This window comes from the organism of the source record quoted next, unplaced genomic scaffold (assembly GCF_019419815.1).
Source record: "Pyrus x bretschneideri cultivar Hongxiangsu unplaced genomic scaffold, Pyrus_bretschneideri_v1 Contig18, whole genome shotgun sequence".
In the NCBI taxonomy this organism is placed as follows: Eukaryota; Viridiplantae; Streptophyta; class Magnoliopsida; order Rosales; family Rosaceae; genus Pyrus; species Pyrus x bretschneideri.
The window spans coordinates 1,803,818-1,827,620 of record NW_025999479.1 but is presented as its reverse complement, the minus strand read 5'-3'; the positions used below and the strand labels follow the sequence as shown (position 1 = coordinate 1,827,620).

At 35.3% G+C, this 23,803-nt stretch overlaps 1 protein-coding gene across 1 annotated transcript; it reads right to left on the bottom strand.

Moving 5' to 3' along the window:
* Nucleotides 1-15,957: 15,957 nt before the first annotated feature.
* On the bottom strand, nt 15,958-22,435 carry LOC103928971. Its single transcript, XM_009338108.3, has 7 exons — nt 22,169-22,435; nt 21,838-21,923; nt 20,960-21,106; nt 20,752-20,860; nt 18,298-18,421; nt 16,997-17,267; nt 15,958-16,367 (listed from the first exon to the last, which is right to left on the bottom strand). The coding sequence occupies exons 1-7, from the start codon at nt 22,290-22,292 to the stop codon at nt 16,260-16,262; spliced, it is 969 nt and encodes a 322-aa protein (XP_009336383.1). The 5' UTR covers nt 22,293-22,435; the 3' UTR covers nt 15,958-16,259.
* Nucleotides 22,436-23,803: the final 1,368 nt, after the last annotated feature.

The following is a 23,803-nucleotide window of genomic DNA, read 5'->3' as shown; positions in this document are numbered from 1 at the left end:
ATTCAACAATTATGAATATGCATACACAATTTATGTAGAATCTAAAATTCGAAAAACGTAAAGTTGGGTATGCATTATGGTGAATGTTCATGCTATCAGGGCTACAAAAATATCGAGATAAAAACCGTTGTTTTGGAAGAACCTGATTGTGTGATGATATGGATGAACTGGTTTGATGCAGAAAATCTCCTCGTCAAATTCCTAAGCGCAACAGTAGGAGCGTGCTAATAACATGTTGTAGCCTATTTTATCTGAAAAGGGGAAGCCTGGAATGGGGCTGGCGGCAAGGGTAGAGAGATTGAGAGAGAAATGTGTTTGTAGAATTGTAGGGAATTGTGTTTAGGATCTATTATCTCCCTACATAGTGCCTTTATTTATAGTAGTAAAAGGAGAGAAGAAATCCTTCATCCCCAAGGAATACAAGTTCATATAGGAAAGATTAACTAGAATCAAATCTAATCTAGGATTTACACAATCACACTTAAACTAAGAAAGTTCACAACATTGAACAAATAATTGGCGAATTATTCATTGTAGTTTTAGAAAAAGCTGACAAATAATGCAGTTACATATTTTTTATGTATACCCGTTCTATATTTTACTAACTATATTAGCAATATTGTAAATCCAAACATGAATATATATATATATATATATATATTTATCTGTGTGTGTGTGGTTGGGGGAGAAGATCTCCAATATAGTATAGTTAGGTTGTAGGTGGACGACCTAATATGAGACTTCAGAGAAATGAAGGTGAAGGGCAGGTAAGATTAGGACTTGCTTGTTGCAAAGTTTTAAAGTGGCCAAGAGCCATTTTAATATGGATCCATTTTAATATGATCCGTTGTATTTGTCAAGTAATGGATATGTCTTCCCTTTGGTGAGACGGCACATCTGACTCATCTCCCTCTTGTTCCTTTCACTTTTTACTAAATCTTTAGTTTTGAATGTGATGTGGGATAAGCGTTTGCATTTAATATGTTTAGACCTTGGGTGCTCTTAAAGTTTTTTTTTTTAATTTTTTATTTGCAAGTGGATGGTTTTAGGCAAGTTTTGTAAATACTGAGTTTCCTTATCGATCGATCGATCATTTTCTTAGCCTAAATACATCGTTGTATCAAAGAATAGAAGTTATTTCCTAAACAAAAAGAGATGTGTTTCAAACAAAAAGAAAACCATATTCATAAGTGGAAATGGTCTTCTCTCTCTTGTTTGATTCACGGGCCATATTCATAAGTGGAAATTATATTTAAATTAATGAGATTTTCATACTCATTTGCAAGTCTACATAGAAAAACAGAATAGTTTGGTCAAAAAATATAGTTGTGTGAAATTTTAGTGTTCGTTCATTACTAAGAATTTCGGGACAAGTAACGTGGGAAACAAAATAGTAAGGTCAAAAAATATGGTTGTGTGAAATTTTAGTGTTCATTCATTACTAAGAACTTCGGGACAAACAATATGGGGAACATAAAACAAATGGCTAGATGATATAAAAAGTCCATTATAAATATGTAAAAGTTAGAGAGATGACCTTTACTGGTGACATGAGTGAAGCAGGTGTAAAATATCACACTAAAACTATAGAACAAGAGGTAACAAATAAAAGAGGAAGGAATAGATACTGAAGTTATTAATCTTTCTTTCTTCTCTGTATTCTCTCTATCTCATTTAACTGGAGTCGGAGTGCTCTATTTATAGAGCGGCTCCATACAAACAAGTTCTTACAGTTTGAAATTTACATCACATGTTTTGAAAAATAATCTTTTTTTTTTCCAAAGTCTATTTCAATTCGCAAGGGTATTGACAATGTGTGTGTGGGCATTCATAACAATGCCAATGTTTTCAACACTCCCCCTTGGACACCCACATATCAACATGAGTTGCCTCGTTAAAACCTTGCTTGGAAAAACCCAGTGGGAAAAACCATAGCGAAGGAAAAAGAGTACAACTTTTCCTGGATTGTTGATATAGTGCTAAATATGCTTATGTTGCCTCATTAAAACCTTGATAGGAAAAACCCAGTGAGAAAAATCCTAATCGAAGGAAAAAGATTACAACAAGCATGTATCATGGATGCTCCCCCTGATATATATCTCCCCTTGATTCCGCATTCTCCAAATTTAGCTGTTTGGTAAGTTGACCTAATCCGATACTTTGCACTAACTTCTGAAACGTGCATTTTGGTAGAGATTTGGTGAACAAATCTGCAAGATTTTCATTAGAATGAATTTGTCTGACTTTAATAACTTTAGCCTTCTGAAGCTCATGTGCATTAAAAAACTTTGGAGATATGTGTTTAGTTTTATCGCCCTTGATGAATCTTTCCTTCATTTGGGCAACACAGGCTGCATTATCTTCATGAATGACAGTTGGATTGTCTGTCTTCGAAGTTAGACCACATGAATTCCAAATATGATGGTTCATTGATCTTAACCAAGAACATTCAGAACTTGCTTCATGTAAAACAAGTATTTCTGAATGATTTGAAGATGTAGCAACTAATATTTGCTTTGTTAAGCGCCATGAGATTGTTGTATCTCCATTCTTGAACACATATCCAGTTTATGAGCGGGCTTTATGCGGATCAGAGAGAAAACTAGCATCTGCATATCCAACAAGGACCTGGTCATTTGTGGAGTTCTTTGAGTAGAAGAGACCCATGTCTGTTGTCCCATGAAGGTATTGCAATACATCTTTGATACCCTTCCAATGATGAATTGTTGGAGCAAAGCTATACCTTACTAACAAGTTAACTGAAAAAGCTATATCTGGTCTAGTACATTGTGCTAAATACAACAAAGCACCTATTGCACTCAGATATGGTACTTCTGGACTAAGGACCATTTCATCATCTTCTTTTGGACGAAATGAATCTTTCTTAATGTCCAAAGAACGAATGACCATTGGCGTGCTGAGTGGATAAGCCTTGTCTATACCAAATCGCTTCAGGATTTTTTCAATATAAGTTGATTGGTGGACCAAAATTCCATTGGCACAATGCTTGATCTGCAGGCCAAGACAATATTTTGTTTTCTCAAGGTCTTTCATTTCAAATTCACTTTTCAAATATTCAGCAGCTTTATTGAGCTCTTCTAGAGTTCTAACTAGGTTTATATCATCGACATATACTGTCACTATAGCAAATCCAGAGTTCGATTTCTTAATGACACACAAGGGCAAATGACATTGTTGATATACCCTTCTTTGATCAAATACTCACTGAGACGATTATACCACATTCGTCCAAATTGTTTTAGCCCATACAATGATCGTCTTAATTTGATTGAGAGCATACCTCGTGGTTTGTTAGTTGTTTCAGGCAACTTAAGTCCTTCTGGGACTTTCATGTATATGTCAGCATCTAATTCTTCATATAGATACACAGTGATGACATCCATAAGTCGCATGTCAAGTTTTTCTGAAACCATTAAACTTATTAAGTAACATAACGTAATTGCATCCATTATAGGAGAGTATGTCTCCTCATAATCAATTCCAGGTCTTTGCAAAAAGCCTTGTGCAACGCGTCGTGCTTTATGTCTTGCAATCTCGTTTTTCTCATTACGTTTCCTTGTGAATACCCATTTGTAACCCATGGGGTTTACACTATGTGGGGTTTGGACTACTGGTCCAAAAACATTTCGCCTTTCTAAGGAATTTAATTCTACTTGGAGTGCATCTTTCTACTTAGGCCAATCTTATCTCTATTTGCATTCATCAACAGAGCGGGGCTCAATATCATCACTTAATATGATTTCAATGGCTACTACGAATGCAAACGTGTCATCGATAATTATTTCATTTCGATACCACAATTTATTAGAACAAGCATAATTTATGGAGATTTCTTTGCTTTCATGTACCTCTGTTTCTTCAGGGACATGTGTCTCATCAGGGACAATTTCTTTTTCTAAGAGTACGGAATCATGAATTGTGGATTTGTCATTCATTTTCTCTTCTTGAATGATTTCATTTAGATTCAGTTATGCCCTTGTGTTTCTCTTTCAAGGGGCTGAATCTTTTGAACCTGGGGGTCTACCACACTTCAGACGTGCACCAGATGAATCATTCGCTGCCACTTTATTTTGTCCAACAGGGACATCAATTCTTGTAGGTGCATTTGTAGCTGGTATATGTGATTTTGTCACTTTCATAGCATCATTAAATGCATCTGGCATTTGCTTGGCAATACTTTGAAGATGAACAATCCTTTTTACTTCATTCTCACATTGAATGCTTCAAGGATCAAAATGAGACAAGGTGCGAACAACCCATGCCAGCTCTTTCGGTTCTTCTGGAAATGCCTTTTCTCCCCTTAACGACGGGAAGACTGTCTCATCAAAGTGACAATCATCAAAATGAGCTGTAAACATATCACCTGTCAGGGGTTCCAAATATCTAATGATAGATGGTGAATCAAAACTCACATAAATTCCCAGTCTACGCTGAGGTCCTATTTTAGTGCGTTGTGGCGGTGCAATAGGCACATAAACGGCACAACCAAAAACTCGTAAATGTGAAATGTTTAGCTGATGTCCAAACACAAGTTATACTGAAGAGTATTGGTGCTTGGCTATAGGTCGCAATCGAACCAATGATGCAGTATGTAAGATGGCATGCCCCCATGCAGAAACTGGCAATTTTGTTTTCATGAGCAGAGTGCAAGCTATTAACTGAAACCGCTTAATCAATGCTTCTACTAAACCATTTTGAGTATGGACATGAGGAACAGGGTGTTCAACATGAATGCCCAATGTCATGCAGTAATCTTCAAAAGTTTGAGACGTAAATTCACCAGTGTTATCAAGTCGGATTGACTTAATGGGGTAATCTGGGAACTGTACTCGTAATTTAATTATCCGAGCAAGAAGTCTCGCAAAAGCTACATTCCGAGCAGACAAGAGACAAACATGTGACCATCTGGTAGATGCATCAACCAAAACCATAAAATATCGAAATGGTCCACATGATGGTTGAATAGGCCCACAAATATCTCCTTGAATTCTTTGCAGAAATGATGGGGATTCAGTATCAACCTTTAGTTGTGATGGTCTAATTACTAACTTCCCTTGAGAATAAGCCTTGCAAGGGTTATCATTTGAGATATCAATGTGTCTACTCAGTAATGGATGTCCATTAGAGTTAGTAATAATCCTACGCATCATGGTAAATCCTGGATGACCCAGACGGTCATGCCAAAGCATGTAAACTTTTGAATCAATGAACTTCCGGTTCATGATAGTATGTGGTTCAACTGTCTTTGTGTATGTATAATACAATCCACTTGACAAACCATGCAACTTCTCCAATATACGCTTCTTGGTATCATTGGTGGTAATGCATAGATACTTCACATTTTCTGCACTTTTCATTTCAATGTGGTATCCATTTAAACGTATGTCTTTGAAACTCAACAAATTTTGAGTAAATCGAGTAGCGTACAACGCATTCTGTATGGACAATATTGTTCCATTTGGTAACATAATCTGGGCTTTACCTGAGACTTCAATTACATCTGAAGATCCTGATAAGTTGCACACTAGATCAGATATATCCATTGGTTTAGCCTAGTCGAGAAAATTGGTCTCGACACCCTTCTCCTTAAGGGAGGCTTGATACAGATCCACCAGATGTTTTGGGGTACGACAAGTACGCGCCCAATGCCCTTGCCACCACACCTATGGCAGGCTCATTCAGAGTTCCTAGGAGCATTGTTCATATGAGCTTTGTCTTTGTGGCGATTCACATTTTTGAAGCTCTGGCCTGAATTATGCCTTGGAACCTGGTTGTGAAACTGACCACCATGGTTCTTGCCTTTCCTGTTCCACCAACCTCGCTTGTGGCCACATCCTCGTTTATGATTATCGCCACCAGAGGATGTGGTGTTCACCTCAAGGGAAGCAGCATTCACTTCTGGGAATGGTGCAGATCCAGTTGGTCGGGACTGATGATTTTTCATCAGGAGCTCATTGTTTTGTTCAGTTACCAAAAGCACAGATATCAGCTGGTTGTATTTAGTGAAGCCTTGCGCTCTATACTACTGTTGCAGGAGCACGTTGAGGCATGAAATGTGCTGAAAGTCTTTTCCAACAAATCTTCCTCAATAATAGTATCCCACATAGCTTCATCTGAGAGGTAATTCTGAACAACGCAGAATTGGACTCTGCCACTGACTTGAAATCCTAGATCCTTAGGTGAGTCCACTCATAGTGAGCTCTTGGAAGAATCATCATTGTCTGGTGATTGTATCTGTTTCTCAAGGCCTTTCAAAGAGCTAACGGATCTTTAACCATTAAGTACTCGCTCTTTAGTCCCTCATCAAGATGGCGATGAATAAAGATCATGGCCTTCGCCCGATCTTGAGAGGATGAGCTGTTCTATTCCCTGATGGTATCTCCAAGATTCCCAGCTTCTAGATGGATCTTGGTATCCAGTGCCTAGGTAAGGTAATTCTTCCCAGTAATGTCCAGGGCAGCAAAATCAAGCTTCGTCAAGTTCGCCATTTTCTTTTCTAAAAGAAAATGAGATGTGTAAGAACTTGCAATAATATGTATTCTTGGAGGAATATAGTGTTAGAACTTCTAATTCTTACAAATTTTTCATTTTGATCTTTAGGCCAAAATGATAAGCACTCGAAAGTTCTGGCTTGAGATTTTCAGGGTGAATGAGGAGGGCGATTGTACCGCACTATTCTCATTGAAATAATGTAACATAGAATGGACGATTATTCTGCACCATTCAAGTAGCAGGAAAAATTTAAATACGCAGAGCAGGGTGGGTGATTATACCACACCACCTAAAATTGCAATGAAATTAGATTTGTAGTCCAAGATAGGCGATGATACCGCACCATCTTGGATTGCAATAAGATTAAATTTGCAATTCAAGATGGGCGATTGTACCGTATCATCTTGGATTGTAGTAAAATTAACATAAATAAATACTGGGTTAGTAATCAAGATCTACACCAAACAAAAAACAAAGATATATGTAACTGTTAGGTTGAGAACTAGAAGCAGGTATGGAGCAAACAGTTCTTCGCGAGGGTATATCGCGCAGTTGAGGCAAAGGAAGAAGATGAACAGTAAAAACCTTAGAGGAAACTTTTTTTTTTTTTTTTGTTCGGTGAAGAGAAATGAGAGAACGATTAGATTTTAGAGAGTCGTGCTGATAACGTGTTATAAATATGTAAAAGTTAGAGAGATAACCTTTACTGGTGACAGAAGTGAAGCAGATGTAAAATATCACACTAAAACTATAGCACAAGAGGATAACAAATAAAAGAGGGAGGAATAGATACTGAAGTTATTAATCTTTCTTTCTTCTCTGTATTCTCTCTGTCTCATTTAACTGCAGTCGAAGCGCTCTATTTATAGAGCGGCTCCATACAAACAGGTTCTTACAGTTTGAAATTTACATCGCATGTTTTGAAAAACAATCTTTTTGTTTCCAAAGTCTATTTCAATTTGTAAGGGCATTGATAATGTGTGTATGGGCATTCATAACAATGTCAATGTTTTCAACAAAGTCTATATTTTTAAATTATTGCGGGTAGGGGTCGATCCTGAAATTTTGAGCTCGCTGAGAAGAGTTGGACACATGAGTAGGATTTGCTCAAAAGGAATATGATCAAGAGGTAAGTCTGACCAAAGTTGAATAGAGCTCTAATGACTTTAGTGGGTGGGGATTAGAATTCCTGAACAAAAGATGGTTTCTAGATTCTCATATTTACCAACGATTAAAAATGCATCCAAATAGAGAAAGCAAAAGGCAAGAGACAAAACGAAGATAAGTAAACTCCTCCTAGTAACATAAAGGGAAAAAGGGTTCAAAGATAATAGATTGAATCCTTGAATCCTTAAATCCTTAAATAATTAACAACCAAGTAAAAATATGAACTTTAGGGGAATAATAAGCTTCCTCAACATATGAAAAACAAGCTTTTGGGTGAGGGGGACTAGCCTGGATTTGCATCCAAGTAGTAGACTTGATAGAAAATTTGCCAAAGCAAGACAACCACCAATTACTTTATCCACAGTGGGGTGCCAATCGGTACCATTAATTTGACAAGCAGAAAGTAAAGAGAACACAGGAACGAGAAAACCCTAACTATAAGACCAAACCAAAATATTTTTATGATGACCAAACCATCTCAAACCGTGAAGCAAGACTTTCCTAGGTTTGAGAATACCGCTCCAAGCACCTAAAGGCTAAAGCAGTAGCTTTCTTTCTAGCAACCAAGAAATGATTTCGCCAGAGATATTTAGACGAAACAATTTGAGCCAACCAGTTATCGGATTTGGTCAACACTTTTCATTCCAACTTGGTTAACGCTGCAAGGTTAAACCAATGAGCAGGTCTTATACCTAAGCCCCAAATGGATTTAGGTAGGCAAACATCTTGCCAGGCTACCAGCGGGCTGTTGCCCTCGAAAGAAAGAATGAGCTTTTCTATCAAGGGCACTAGTAATTGGGTGGTGCTATTCACACATCTATTTTTACTTTTATTTAATATTATTCAATTTATTTGAACAAATGGCCGAAAATTGAGAGGGGATCGTGGAAAGTAAAAAAGGATATGTAGATAGCACGCTCCTAGTAATTTTAGAAGACACATGAAACAAACCATGACAATTAGAGAGACCAGAAAGAATAGACTAAATAAGAGTAAGATTAGACTCAATAAACGCAAATTTTCTCCTATAATATGGTAAATAATAACAATTTTCCTCTCTAACTAAAGTCAATAGTACTTGCCACCAATTTCTTTTCATTGATATTTCTTTAAAAGCACAATGTTGATCCAACAATTTTAGTATTGGAAATATTTTGTGAACACAAACAAATTACCTCTTTAGAGAATACGTTTCCCAAATCAACCCTAAGTAATGTGCAAGCTGATAACTTACATATATCTTCTCTTATACTTCTGTTTTAAAAAGGTATTGCGAGAGTGGTAAATGTGCTTAACAACTTTATGTATAACACCTTCTTCTCTAACCTACTGAGTCCTAGATTCAAACTCTTCCTACTCCTCTTAGTGTAGTGTAGAGAAGTAATCTTGTTTTTAAAAAAAATAGAAAAAAAAAATATAGACAATCCAAGCCACTAATACTACTGTCCAAAAGTATTCATCTTTGATTATAAGTTGCAAGTCTCATGAACATCAAGACTTAGAAAAAAAATATGCCTTAAGAGCATCTCCAACCATCCTCAATTCCCCATGCAATTGGGTTAAATTGGCCACCAATCCAAAAAATTTTGCTCCACCGGTGGAAAGATTGGAGGGCGATCGGAGTTAGAGTAACTTCGCACAGCCCCAGCGACAGGCCCTAAAACAAAGGGCAGTAGCCCAAGCAGCCATGTCCAGCCCATCTGGGCGATTGAGCCCAAGGCTGCCCAAGGGAGAGGCCTGGCGAAAGTTGATAGCTCGAGAGGCCGATGGCAAGGCTAACGTCAAGCAACGTTAGCCACGTTAATAACCCATTTGTGTCAAGCGCGTGCGGATCAAGCGTGCTTTGGCGCTCGTCGGCCGACAATAATGCAGAATGGGGCCTGCGGCGCATTTCTGAAAATGTTACCGTTGGGAGGCCACGTGGCGCCTCCTTGTTTGTTGGATCTCAACGGTAATTTTTTCTATACCGTTGGATTTCCAACGGTAATAATAATTTTAAAACCTTATTTAATTGTAGTCGTTGGATCTGAGATCAACGGTCCATATTATTCAGCTTTATAAATTAAAAAAAAAAACAGTTTAATTTCTGAAAATCTTACCGTTGTGCCACGTGGCACAATTTGGAGTGTTGGAATTCAGATTTTTTTTTTTTTAATCCAACGATAGAGATTAATTATGTGAATACAAAATTTAAAAAATTAATAAAAAACCAAAAAAGAAAATTTGAAAAATTAAAAAAAAAAATTTGATTTTACTTTCTATAAATACTTTCTCATTATCTTCTACCTTACACCACAATTTCATATTTTCTCAACCACTTTTAACCACATTCCTATCTTTCTCTCAAAGTTTCAATCCAATTTGTTTCCAACAAAATGACTAATTATGCAGGTACGAATTGAACGCTTATTGAAGATGTTGCGTTGTGTACTAGCTGGGTTGAAGTTACTCATGATCCGATTACGGGTAATGAGATGCAGTTGCGAGAAATGTGGAGTCTTATTCATACCAATTATCTTGAAAAAATTGATGGGAAAAGAATAAAAGAATCGATGTCCAGTCGTTGGAAAGTACTTAGCCAATCGTTTAGTATATGGAGAGACGCCTTGGTACAAGCTAGTAGCAATCTTCGAAGTGGGGAAAATTTAGCGGATCAGATAATAATATATTATTTATTTGTTTGTACTATACCCAAATTTACATTAGCCACTTTGATTATAATTATTTCTTCTCCCGCATTATGTAGACACTTCAAGCACAATCTTGGTATAATGCCAAATCCAAAAACCAAAAGCAATCATTCACCTAGTGGGAATATTGGAATATTGTCAAATATTATCCTAAATTCAGAGTTATGCTTGTTGGTCTCGAAGTTTTCATGAGCAACAACTCTCTACACTCTACGTCCGATCATTCATCACATGTTCATGAAGATGACGCATATGAAGTGCCCGAAACGCGTGGGCTTGCGCCCGTATTGGTACAGAAAAAACCACGATTGTGGCCCACCCACGTGCACATGTCTTTGCACATCATGCTTGTTTGTTTGGCTCCAACAATGGATGTTTGGGTTCCATTTGTCTCTTGCATGTCCATCACACTCAATTTATACGGCAACTTTAAACAACAATAAAAAAGGCTTACTTTTATCTACCATATTTCATTTTTTTTCTCCATAACTCAAAAGTTACAATTTTACTTTTTGAAATTCAAAATTCGTTTCATTTTGTTATTTGATCTCGATTTTGATTTCAACTAGCTTTTTTTAAACTTAATATTATCTAATTGTTGAATGTTGATGTATAATGGAGATTTATAATCAAATTTATTACACATGTGTCCTTTCATCTAACTCTAGTTAACTTTAACATTAAATGTTACTTTTTCAATTTTGAAAAAAATTAACCAAGGTTAAGTGAAAGGACATATGGCAGATGATTAGGTGTATTGTGAGTATACACCAAGGTTTAAGGTGATGAGCAAACATGCTCCCATGTGTTTTAGGAGGCGACTTTAGGGAAAAGAAAGAGTCTAGAAGTCAAAGTAGAACAAAATTTGAGTTTCAATAAGTAAAGGAGTAACTTTTAAATTATAGAAGACAAAATAAGATTAAAATAGTTTTAAGAGACATAGCTGAAAATAAGCCTTATAAAAACTTGTACTAACATTTATGCCTGTTTGTTTGTAATGCCGTGTATTTGTTACTGCTCCATTTTTTTTTGAACAAAATGTCATTGTTTTATTAATTATGTTTGTTTGTAACGTTAATTTTGTATTTAAAATTATAATAGAGAGTTTTATTTTTATAGAATAAACTTACACATTTACAAGACACAAAACGTAAGAAAACAAAAAGGAAAAAAAGTAGGGTTAAGCACAGCCCGACTTTTACTTCTCACACACCCTTCTCAATTTTCGGTCATCGAATCGAATGAATTGAAGAAGATCAATGGAAGAAAATTTAACAAAGGTATGTGATAAATAAATAAAAATGTGTAAATAGCACTACTCAAAAATTATTTGTAAATAGCAATCCCCCTTACACTTACCCTTCATCTTTCCATAAGGGTGAACTTGCACAAAAACAATTACTGTTTTGAGAATAGTAAAGGTAATTTTATTACCCTTTCAATTGTCATTGCCCTCTACTAACGGACGAAGATGCACTAAGAAATTAACTATACATAGTAGTTAATCAAATGGATAATTAACTATGTACATGTGAATTTTGAAATACAGAATCTAATTTACAACAAATAGAAAGGAATAAAAAAACACACACATTTTGTGCAGATTATCATAGGAAAAAGAGAGTTGATATCATTTTACATGAACAGAGGAAAATTAAATAAAAGAAATAAAAGATGAAAAAGCAGCTGGAAGATGATTGCATTGAATTCAATTAAGCAGAGAAGAAGCCATTGGAGGCCTCAAGACCAACTTGGCTTCTGGGCTCCTTTGCCCACTTGACAAACTCCTAGCTGCTGCTGCTGCTGCTGATAATGATCATCATCGTTTTGTCCATTCTTCACCTTCTCTCATACTCTTCTTCAACCAAAATTGCAATATTTGCCATCTCTCTCTCTCTCTCTCTCTCTCTCTCTCTCAACTTCCTTTGAAATTGTTGGGACTTGGTTGATAATTTGATTGACAATATAACGTTGCCTGTCTGATGCAATTATTTATAGGAACGGAACTTGAGATGCTAACAGAGGCGGATAAGGCTTACAGGTTACTGCGCTCACTATTCTTACATAATACCATTATTTCATTTTAATGAAAACTAACGAAAATTTTAAAAAAATTTTAGTTTTTAATGAAAATAACAAAATAAAAATGTAAATGAATTATTATGAATGACTTTTCAAGATAAAAATATTCTTAATATTAAAAGTGAATAATATCATTAAGATTCTTTTATTTTATTTTAGTGTGGGTGGTTTCGTGGTTTTGGTTTTGGTTTCCGTTTGTTTGTTTTAACTTTTAATGGTATGAGGGCGCCCGCTGAAAGTGGGCTAAGTGTCATGCATTGCTAAAAGCCTCTAGAGGGCTAACACCTGTCTCGTACAACATAGATTATACCATTTGCCACCTACATTGTACAGAGAAACATGCATGTCTGTCTGTCAGACAGTCAGAGGTACAAGCCTCGAATTGAGAAGAGATCCTCTCCGAATTCATTTTGTTGGAATTCTAGTGATTCTTATATTCTAATCGTTTATTATACATTGTATGATTAGTTTTTGTTAGATACTATTTATGTTTAAGTTTAAATAAAAAAAAATTCAAATTATTTATGACCGTACGATGCACGATAAATGATTAAAACGTAAAAATCTTTAGAATTTCCATAATTTAAATCCGCATGGAATCCAAATCCTTGGATTTGCATCCAAGCAGTAGACTCGATAGAAAATTTGCCAAAGGAAGACAACGCCCAGAGTTAGGTTCCAAATTTCCAATCAATGAATGAGGATCCTCTCCTTTAATTTGTCAAAGGAATACCATTAACTTGATAGAAAATTTGCCAAAGGAATACCACTAACTTGAGAAGCAGAAAGTAAAGAGAACAAAAGGAACAATAAACCCTAATTATAAGACCAAACAAAATATTTTTAATTAAGTAAATTGTAGCAATGGTTTCTCAATTTTAATTAAATTAGAGCAATAATCCCTCAAAGAAGCAGAAAGTAAAGAGAACAAAAGGAACAATAAACCCTAATTATAAGACCATATTTTTAATTGAGTAAATTGTAGCAATGATTTCTCAAATTTAATTAAATTGGAGCAAGGACCCTTCAAATAAAAATTCATTATTATTAGTCCCTCAACTTATCAAAATGTGTGGCTATGATATTTTTCATCAATTTCGTCAGAATTTTGTCAAAATAAGTTATCTTGAAAATACCATTACTACAATTGGGTCCCTCAACTCATCAAAACGTGTAGCTATGATCATTTTCGTCAATTTCGTCAGAATTTTGTCAAAATGAGTTATGTTGGAAGAACCATTGCTACAATTGGATTAAAATTAATAGACCATTGATTCAATTGGGTAAGAGTTGAGAGACCATTTCTGCAATTGGATTAAAGTTGATGGATCAATAGTAATGAGTTTTTAGTTAAGGGGTTATAACTGCACGTTTTGATGAGTTGAAGACTAACGGTAATGAATTTTTAGTTGATGAACCATTGCTTCGATTGAGTTAAAGTTAATGAATCATTGCTACAATTTAGTCTTCCGATTACCAACCATCTCAAACCGTCCTAGATTTCAGAATACCGCTCTAAGCAGCTAAAGCAGTAGTTTTCTTTCCAACAACCAAGAAATGATCTCGCCACAGAAAATTAGACGAAACAATTTGAGCCCACCAGTTATCGGATGCTAGGGGGTTGTTGCCATTATTTCCCCAAAAGAAATAATGAGCTTCTCTGATAACTGCCAAAATATTACTTAACCAAAATTTATTTTCATTGATATTTCCTTAAAAGCATAAAATGTTGATCGACCCAATTCTAGTACTGAAAAAAAGAAAAACAACAGGCTTTGTGCAGATGATGATAGCAAAAAGAAAGCGGATATCATGTTACATGTACAGCAGGAAAACACATTAGAAATAGAAAATTTAAAAGCAGCTGGAAGATGATTCCGTTGAATTCAATTAATTAAGCAGAGAAGAAGCAATTGGAGGCCTCAAGACCAACTTGGCTTCTGGGCTCCTTTGACCACTTGAAAAACTCCATCTTTGGGTGTCCAATCTTCTTCTGCAGGGTTTGAGCCAAAACCGAAACACGAGAAGCCAACTCACTCTTTAGCTGCTGCTGCTGCTGCTGCTGCTGCTGATGATGATCATCATCATCCTTTCTTCCATTCTTTACCCTTCTCTCATGCTCTTCTGCCACCAAAATTGAAATATCTGCCATTTCTCTCTCTCTCTCTCTCTCTCTCTCTAATTTGATTGACAACATAATGTGGCCTGTCGGGGGCAATTATTTATAGGAAAGGACGTTTAGATGCTAACAAAAGTGGATAAGGCTTAGAATATATATATTCCATATTTATATTTGTTTATGGAGGCTGGGTGGTTTCCTGGTTTTGGCTTCCATTCCGATTGTTTTACTTTTAATGGTAGATGTGGAGGGCGCCCGCTGACAATACAACCGAAAGAGGGGAAAGTGTCATGCATTGCTAAAAGCCTCTATAGGGCTAACACCTGTCTTGTACGACATATATTTACATCATTTGCCACCGACATCTTAGGGAGAAACATACATGTCATACGTACCATGTATCGGAAATACATATTTATATGCTGAAATATATTAGAGAGATTAAATTTGTAAACTAAATTTCGTAAACTAAATGACATGAAAGTTGATGATTGAATAATTACTTAATCGTTGATAAACGTATTTATTTTCTATTAATGACACCTCATTTGATTTGTTAATTTAATCTATCTAGCATTATTCTTGTATGCCAGGCGCATACATGTATGGGAAAATCCCCAGTTTCTGTGATACAAACAACCAGACCAAACCCACCATTTCACGCGATTCAATCCATTGCATCTCGAATGTTCGATTATTCTATAAAACAATTTTGATCTTTTAAGATGATATGGACCCACTAAGAATCTAGCAGCCCCATCATCACCCCAAAAGATCAAGAAGCTTACTAAACAAGGTAATGCTAAATCCAAATCTTTCAAACTAAATTATAAATTAAATAATGTGATTGTAGATGCTTGAATTATTAATTAAATATCAATTAACATGCTTATGTTCTTATTAATGACATCTCATTTGGTTTTCAAATTTGATTTAAATTTTTAATATTCCTAATATTATCTAAACAAAGTACTCTTAAATTACGGAAAATCACACCTCTAATCTTTATAAGTGCAACTTCGTACACCCTCTAAAATAATGGTGATACTCATCCCGTTGATTGTTGTTAGATTAGTTTAGTTTAATTGATTTAAGACCTGAATCTTAAAATTTAAACTAAATAAGCACCACCCTCTCACTTAGAAGAGCGCAAAAATTCACTCAATCTCTAATTTCTAATCTAGTATAGTACTAATTCGAACCCCGCAAATACCGAATGCTTACGGCATTTGGTTCCAAATTTTCAAAGAGAAGTACCATCAAACCAATAACAAGTAGATAATGCATAGGCCACATCAGACTTGTACATTTCATTGCCAGGAAGGAAAACAGAAAAACCAAAAAAACCACAAGATAACACTTAGACATTCCCCCAAAAACAAGAAATGCGAGAAAATTAAGGAGTCGTTCTTTTTTATGGCTAGAAAACATCAATGATATACATGTTAGTGATTTTGAGATTATCCTACTCTTGATTTCTTACACTGATAAAATTTTACAAATATAACTCAAACAAGAAGAAATGGTTATGGGATATTTTCAGTGACCATCAACTCTTTTCGGATCAAAGCGAGCGAACGAGACTCGGAAGCCTATAGTAAAAACACTTGACCCACCAAATGCAGAGGCAGGCAGTCTATCTCAACGTCGTGTTATTCTGGTAAATAGTAAACAAGCCCTCTTCATATCTATAGTAGGCCGAGCGTTTTCAGCTGCTGAATATGCTCAGCTGGGAGAGGTGGGGGAGACCAATCAGATCCTGTTATCTCACCATCAACATCCTCAACAACATATTCCTACACCAGTAAACAAACTTTAAGCAATAAAGATCCTGTATGACAATATCCAGTATCATTACAAATTACAGAAACGATAAATTTTCTTCCCTTTTTTGATAAACAGAAATTGTTTAGTTAGTTTAGTATATACAAAAATCTGTTTTATCTATTACGGACTTAAGTAGACCTACTAATTCATCAGAACAACTCACAGATCCGGCTTAGCAGATAGCTTAAGCTTGCAAAGTTAAGCATTCCTTGTTCCATAAATGGGCCAAGGGGACATGATCAACATCTTATACTGAGTTTTAACTGCAACATGTGCGGGTAGATGCAAATTCCAATCACGTTTCACCAGGAGATTATACTATTAACTACACTATTTCTCATCGATGACATGGGTTACCATGCAATACTGTTTAAGTCTGCTAAAGGTGTCCCTCTACTGAATTCAACTACAATTTAATGGCCCTAGTAGTTATAAAAAAAAATAAAAAAATAAAAATTTCAAGAAAAAGAAATTATGTTCGGTCATTGATCTTTACTTGGCTTGGTGCATGATGAAATGGGAATCTCTAGTCGGTGTCTAGACGATACATTAACATGACCTGAAAAACCAAATTATAAAAGTAAGGTCCCTAACTCACTTTTGTCAGCATCCTTTTTGCAAGTATATGATAATGCCGCTGCCAAATCCGTTGTCCAACCATTGTAGCTACGAGGACACTATAGAATATCCCAATCACGGTGAAAAGTCCCAGCACAATCAGAGCCATTATAAATAATATTGGTAGCCCTGCTTCACCAGCGCCTCCCAAGCAACCACATTCACCTGCCATACTTGCACAACTTCCCCAGCATGTAGTACAGTCAGTCCACATACAAAGTGTTCCAGGTAAATGACAGTCTGCGCACACACTGCAGAGATTGTTCAAAATTAAGTTGCATCATTCAAAAACTGATTTCAATGAATAAACACTAAATTGTGATGTGAATTAATGAATCATAAGGACAACATATTACGCACACTAAAGAAGTGGACAGATGTAGCACATTAAGTGTCTGGGTTGTGATTTATAATACAGTATCCAACTATTGATGCAGTTAATAAAAAAAATAGCAAACAAAACAAAAATTGATAATTAAAAGTAGAAAGTTTGGTATGTGATAATATGAATGAAACCTATCTGCAGTAAACAGAAAGTCAACAAAAAGTTGTCTTACAAGATATTAAGTGAAAAACATTATAAATAAATAAATAAAAACATATTAATAAAGTGTAATATATGCAAGGAAGACACATTTCCTCATTTGCCAAAGAAACAATTGAAATGAAAAGGGAAGAAGGAACAGCAATTGGACAATCCAATATATGCATGCATGGAATCAAATGTCAAATTTTTCAAATTTACATACATTATTAAGAGAACCCTCCTTATCAACCAATGAGGGTGAAAAGAAAAACATGCCCTTATTTATTGTAGTTTGAATAAAATAAATTTAATATGTTCAGGGGATAACAGTAATTAAAATTTTTATATAAAAAATAAAAATAAATTAAACCCATATTTCTCTCCCCCACTGCTTTTTTCCCACTTTTCAATTTCTTCTAGCAAAAATTACCTCACATGCATACCATGTGCCCGTTTGCCAGTTGAAATTTAATGAAGCTTGACAAGAAAACTATCACACATGCATAGCAATAGCATATATATATATATATATGTGTGTGTGTCACAAACAATACAGAGCTTGCCTGTAAAAGATGATAGGTGTTTGATCATTTTTCTTCTAAGAGTTGCTATGGTTGTATTACTATGCATCTATATTTTACAAACACAAATTCTTCACTGTAAATACAAAAACTTAATACATTTAGAGGTGATAATATAACCACGTAAATCATGTGTACCAACTGGGTCAAAGATTTCCAAGTGTAGACTTATACCCAGGTTGACAGCAACAAAGGCATAATTCACGACATGGCTGAGCCAAATCGTTGCGCACCCTACGGTCGTAACAAGTAATGAAGCAGCCAGACAACCCAAGCAAAGCGAAAAACAATAGAGCTCCTGTAGTCAACAATAGAAGTATGTAAATTACCATAACCAAAAAGGAGAAGTATTAACCCAGAGAACAAGGGAGCAAACATGTACTCTTCCATTATGCTAAATATATATTTCAACATTTCAATCAATTGATTCCTAATTGCCAAGCTAAATAACAGAAAAGTTATAAAACAAAGAGTTGCAACAAAGATTTCATCGTGGTCAAAGAAACATAACACTATCTTTTATTTTCTTTTTGACTTCTAGAAACATAACATAAAGATCTCAGATAGAAGGCACTTAAAACATGTACTACTTGTGGTTAAAGGTAGCAATGAGACACCACCCATACCAACTACCATGGCACAATATATAAACCCTAAACCCTCAAAATGTTCCCAAAACTCAGAGAACCAGAGTAAAATGTAGAAATATTATGTATAAAACACACTCAGAAAGTGTTGTGAGAGATAACTATGTTTCGTATAAATGAGAATAAAATAAAAAATAAAAAATAATTTTATCTGAGAATACAATTGTAACTATCTTGAAATTTTTCTTAGTCCGTGCAATAAAGTTTGAGATACCATTACAAAATGCTAAATGTCATTGTTTGACAGCACAGTGTTCAGCCAGTAATCCCAGTAACACACTAATAAATCTATTACCCCTACAGTTAGTATCTTCCTCCCGTGAAGACCTTGAAGACCACCTCACTCTCTGTATTTCTTTTACCCCTTTCTTATTGGGATAAAAACTTCTCGGGTTTCAACATGGCTACAGAAAATATCACTAGACTACATTTGCAGATTTTCATTATATATTTATTTCCGAAACTTTGAAATCTCAAACTGATCCATAAAATTCAGAATGGCTTAAAACACTATTAATTTGTAAAACGAAAATCCCAATAACATCATGAGTTTTCTCAAACCATTTATCAGCAAACATGAAAGTGAAGTGAGACAAATCCATGTGATTTCATCTGGGAACAAAAATATTCACTGCTGTGACACCTAAATGTCAATTCTTTCAGTCAATAACTGTTCAACACATGGAGACAAAAACAAAGTTGATCAGGTGTTTAATAAAGTCATACCGAATCTCCATTTTTTCACCTCTATTCTACTATTTAAAAGGGCAAAGAGAACGTTTCTGTATTGTCACAATAATAAATGAGACATTTAACATATAGTACGCTTATTTCCAAACATATTTTTATATGAATGATCCTTGATTAGTGTTTTAGCACCAAAATTAGACCCACTAATTCTATTGCACTTAACCAGTTACTTTTTGAGGACCATCATATCCTCCCAGCTGCTTTGATCAAAACAGAAGAGAGCTTGTTTGGTGAATAATAATTTAAATTGGAAGTAAGACTGTAGTGGGCCCTGAAGGCCACAGTTTTTTATACAATTGCAAGTGCTAACACCTAATCAAGTACACGTCCATGACAAATAAGGATAGAGTAGAAAAAACTACAAAAAAAACAAAACAAAAGAAGTGATAAACATACATCTACAGACAGTGGCGGAGGCAGGATTTGAACTCACTAGGGTCATAATAAAGAAATAAATGTTGTAATATTTTGTTATTTAGATATATATAATTCATGACTGATTCTTATAATTTGAACTTGTCGTTGTACTATATCATTATCAATAATGACAATATTTATTTCGACGTATACAACCAAGTTATAACCATATAGTGATCTTAACTGTATAATATTAGATTTTTCCACTTAAGCAGTCACAACCTTCAATTCGACTGCCATAAGCAAATACACCAACTTTTGTGCAAGATTATTGATCAATCTTTTCAATTCATTCAACTCACTATGAAATACTGTTGATTAATATAGTGTTTTAATAAATAATGAAAATCAAAGCAAGCATACACACATAAACTTAAACTGAACCTAAAACTTAAACTGAACTTGATTATTGGAAGTTCTTATTGGGGTATTGGGATCAATAGCAAAAATAGTGTGGAGTAATACAGAGTTGTTGGGGTCATGTGAACCCATTGACCCCCCCTTTCCCTCCGCTACTGTCTACAGACCAATATATATTCTTTATTCTTCCTCTTTTCTTGCTAGCTTGCTCAGTCACTTGGTTTTTTGTCTATTCAATCACATGTTACTTTCCTATGTAATTTCAATCTGATGAACATGTTCATCTCAGAAACCTTGTTAGTAAGGACATAGATATGAGTCCGTTAACAAAACAGGCTAAGGTGCCATACATAATTTTATACAACCCAAAATAAGAATTGCATACACTATCTATAACATTTATCACTATTTATTTGTCTAGCATAAGCATTTACATTATAACTTGAGACTTTACCACATATATAGTAGAAGCTAAGCTCACTGTCAAAACCCCATGCAAGACGAAGCCAGAATTGCTGTAAAGCATCTATTAAATAAACCAAATAGGCCAACGAAGCAATCACCTGTACAAATGAACAAAAATGTTTAATGCTTATATATGCAAAACGTATGCAAACTATCAAGCAAAACTAAGAAACTAAAGGAAAAAACAAATGACCTACAAGTTGAACAGACAGAAATATGAATATAATGTCCCTCGTCACAAAGAATCTGAATTTCAAGGTACGCCATTTTCTATCAGCAATGACATGAACTCTCAAATGATAAGGAGCCTTGCAGGTTGTGCAATGAGAAAATGCAAACCCTTCCTGAAAAAGTTAAAATAAGATAATCAGATATCATTTGGAGAAACCTAACAAGAAGCTAGACACGAACATGTGGACATATGTTGCTAATTTGTCTTAGTTAGATAAATCATACACATAATGGAAGGACCAATTAAAGCCCACTTCTGAGTTCTACAAGTGTGGTCTTACTGCAATGCACTGACAGTCTAAAACTGACTTAAATAGTCATCAACAAGGAAAACAAAATTAATTTGCTACGCATGTATAACACACTGCGATCAATATATTCTTAACAAACAACTGGCAAGTGGCAACAAATCATGACAATGCAAGCGTAACAAGATCTCGATTCCATTTCATCATATGCTGGACAGCCAGAGACAATAGGGTTGAGGGAACTTCACTTCAATAAAATTTACTTCATACTTGAACTACAACAAGCACATTTTGAAGCCCATACACGACACACCAATCTAGATTATAATTAATGACCTTTCCTTGTCATTGGATTTGCATTCTATTATTTTTCAAATACCCAAAAAAATCATACAACACAACACGATACAGTAACAGTTTGAGAAGAATGACAAGTAATAAAAATTGATATAGTAGATGGATGGATGGATGGATGGATGAATGGATGGATGGGATCACTCAGCTTGCATTTGCGTGGAAACCCACAACATGGTGTTATCTGCACTGAATTTGAAAAGAGAAAAACAAAAACAAAAAAATAGAGATGGCAACCAAACCTTTACAGCTCTCCAATGATCCAAACACTCCCGGTGGACATACTTGGAAGTCCCCTTGCACTTGCAGGGAGCAATGAAGTCCCTACCTGAGTGGAAAACCCCCACTATAAGCTTCTAATACCAAACTCTAAGCATTTAAAAGGAACCCAAAAGAAAAAATCACAGTTTCACACTCAATTCGAAATACATTTGGAATTGTGCAACATTTCCAATTGCAAGACACGCTTATCAGGTTGGTAGACTTGAAACACAAAATTAGAATTTGGCAACCACTCCAATAGAAAAATGAAATCAATTGGGCGAGCGAATAAGTGAAGTTGAAGAGAAATACCATCACTTTCAAGGCAAATTCGGCACTGGATTTGTTCGCCAGGGCCCGCCTCGAGGTCGATCTCGCTGGGCTCGGTGATCTGCTTCGGAGGCATGAGAGGCGAAGCGTCTGAGTGATCGGCCATTGAAATAATTCAGAGAAATGGGGCTCTTCAATTTCGAAACTGTAAGTATTGCATTGAGCCAAGACCTAATTGATTTCCCCAATCTCTCTCTCTCTCTCTCTCTCTCTCTCTCCCCACTATATATCTGGTAATTGGGGAATGGTCGTATTAAGACAACTGGACAAGACAAAGAGTAAGAAGCGAAAAAGGTCTCTCGCTTGGTGCGTTTCCAATATGTGGACCCTATTTGCTTTTTTTATCGGATTTTTTTTTAATGCGTTTATTTTTTATAGATAAAACATCATTTTTAGTTTGTAAATTTGATGTAAAAATTTAATCTTTTTAGCATTTTTTTTCTTTATCTGTTAATGCTTATTATTCTATTTATTATCATTTGATAATCTTAAATTTGATATTTGTGTCTATTCACTGCATAGATTTCAAAATTTAAATTCATCTAACGGTGATAAATAAAGTGGTGAAAATTATCATCACTTGAAGTGGTGAGCAAAAATAATCCCTTCTTTATCATCTTGGCCTATTTTTTTACTTTTTCAAATTTTGACATTTTAACTCCTTTAAACTTTAATTTTCATCTTACATGGTTAAGAGTCTTAAGACTCCATCAACTAAATTTGTGCAACAGTTTACAGGAACACTCATGTGTTTCTCCCTCACTTAGTTTGTACAAACGTCACCATTTAACATTACAGCCTAGTTGTATTTTTTTTTCACTTGTAAGTGAGAAGTCTGAGTTTTGAATCTCGTGAATGACGAATTCACAACCAAATAATTTCTAGTAAATATTAAAATAGAAGAATTCTTTGTACTTAAAAGAGATACACCCATGTTATATATGGGATAGGATCATATCCAAAGCATACCCATCCGGATCCTTCTTCTTTACGGTCCGAGTTGGCATCCTAGCTTCCCCAGACTTGGCGTGGTGGCTTCCCCGGAGTCAGCGTGGTGGTTTCCCTGGAGTCAACATGGTGGCTTCCTTAGCACTGGTAATCAGCAACGTCATAGTCATCTGGAATGACAAACTCTGCTCGTCGTTCTGAAAAATAAGATGCGTAGAAGTTCCCCAGAAACAAGTAGAAAAAATGAAGAAGAAGAAGCAAGATTGAAGAACAAGAGGAAGCAGAAGCAAAACTAAAGAGATGAAAGAAGAAGAAGAAGAAGAAGAAGGATCCGTAGGATCCAGATGGGTTGGATCCGAAGAGTATCATATCCTGTTATATATAACCATGGCTTTATAACTTAACTGACAATTCATAAACTATTGGAGGCCTACTTAATTGCAGAATTATAGAGAGAGGGTGTGGCAAAGAGTAGAAAATTGGGTGAATTTTGTGATGTGTTTTCTCAACCCATTGTGCCTTTATTCATAGTAGTAGAGAAGGTAAATTCCTTGCCTTTTAAGTATTACAATAGAAATAGGACACTACCTAAAAGATATAACATAACCTAAACAAGATTTACACAATCACATTCTTAATCTAATTAGGACTGCAATAGTCCCCCTTAGG

What these genes read in the sequence shown, in the direction of transcription:
- LOC103928971 (XM_009338108.3), bottom strand. Translation starts at nt 22,292, where the DNA reads ATGGCCGATCACTCAGACGCTTCGCCTCTCATGCCTCCGAAGCAGATC. An exon ending in TATTTCTGTCTGTTCAACTT is followed by an intron (nt 20,861 to 20,959) that starts GTAGGTCATTTG and finishes TCATTTGTACAG; the next exon opens with GTGATTGCTTCGTTGGCCTA. An exon ending in TAGCTTCTACTATATATGTG is followed by an intron (nt 18,422 to 20,751) that starts GTAAAGTCTCAA and finishes TGTTGACTACAG; the next exon opens with GAGCTCTATTGTTTTTCGCT.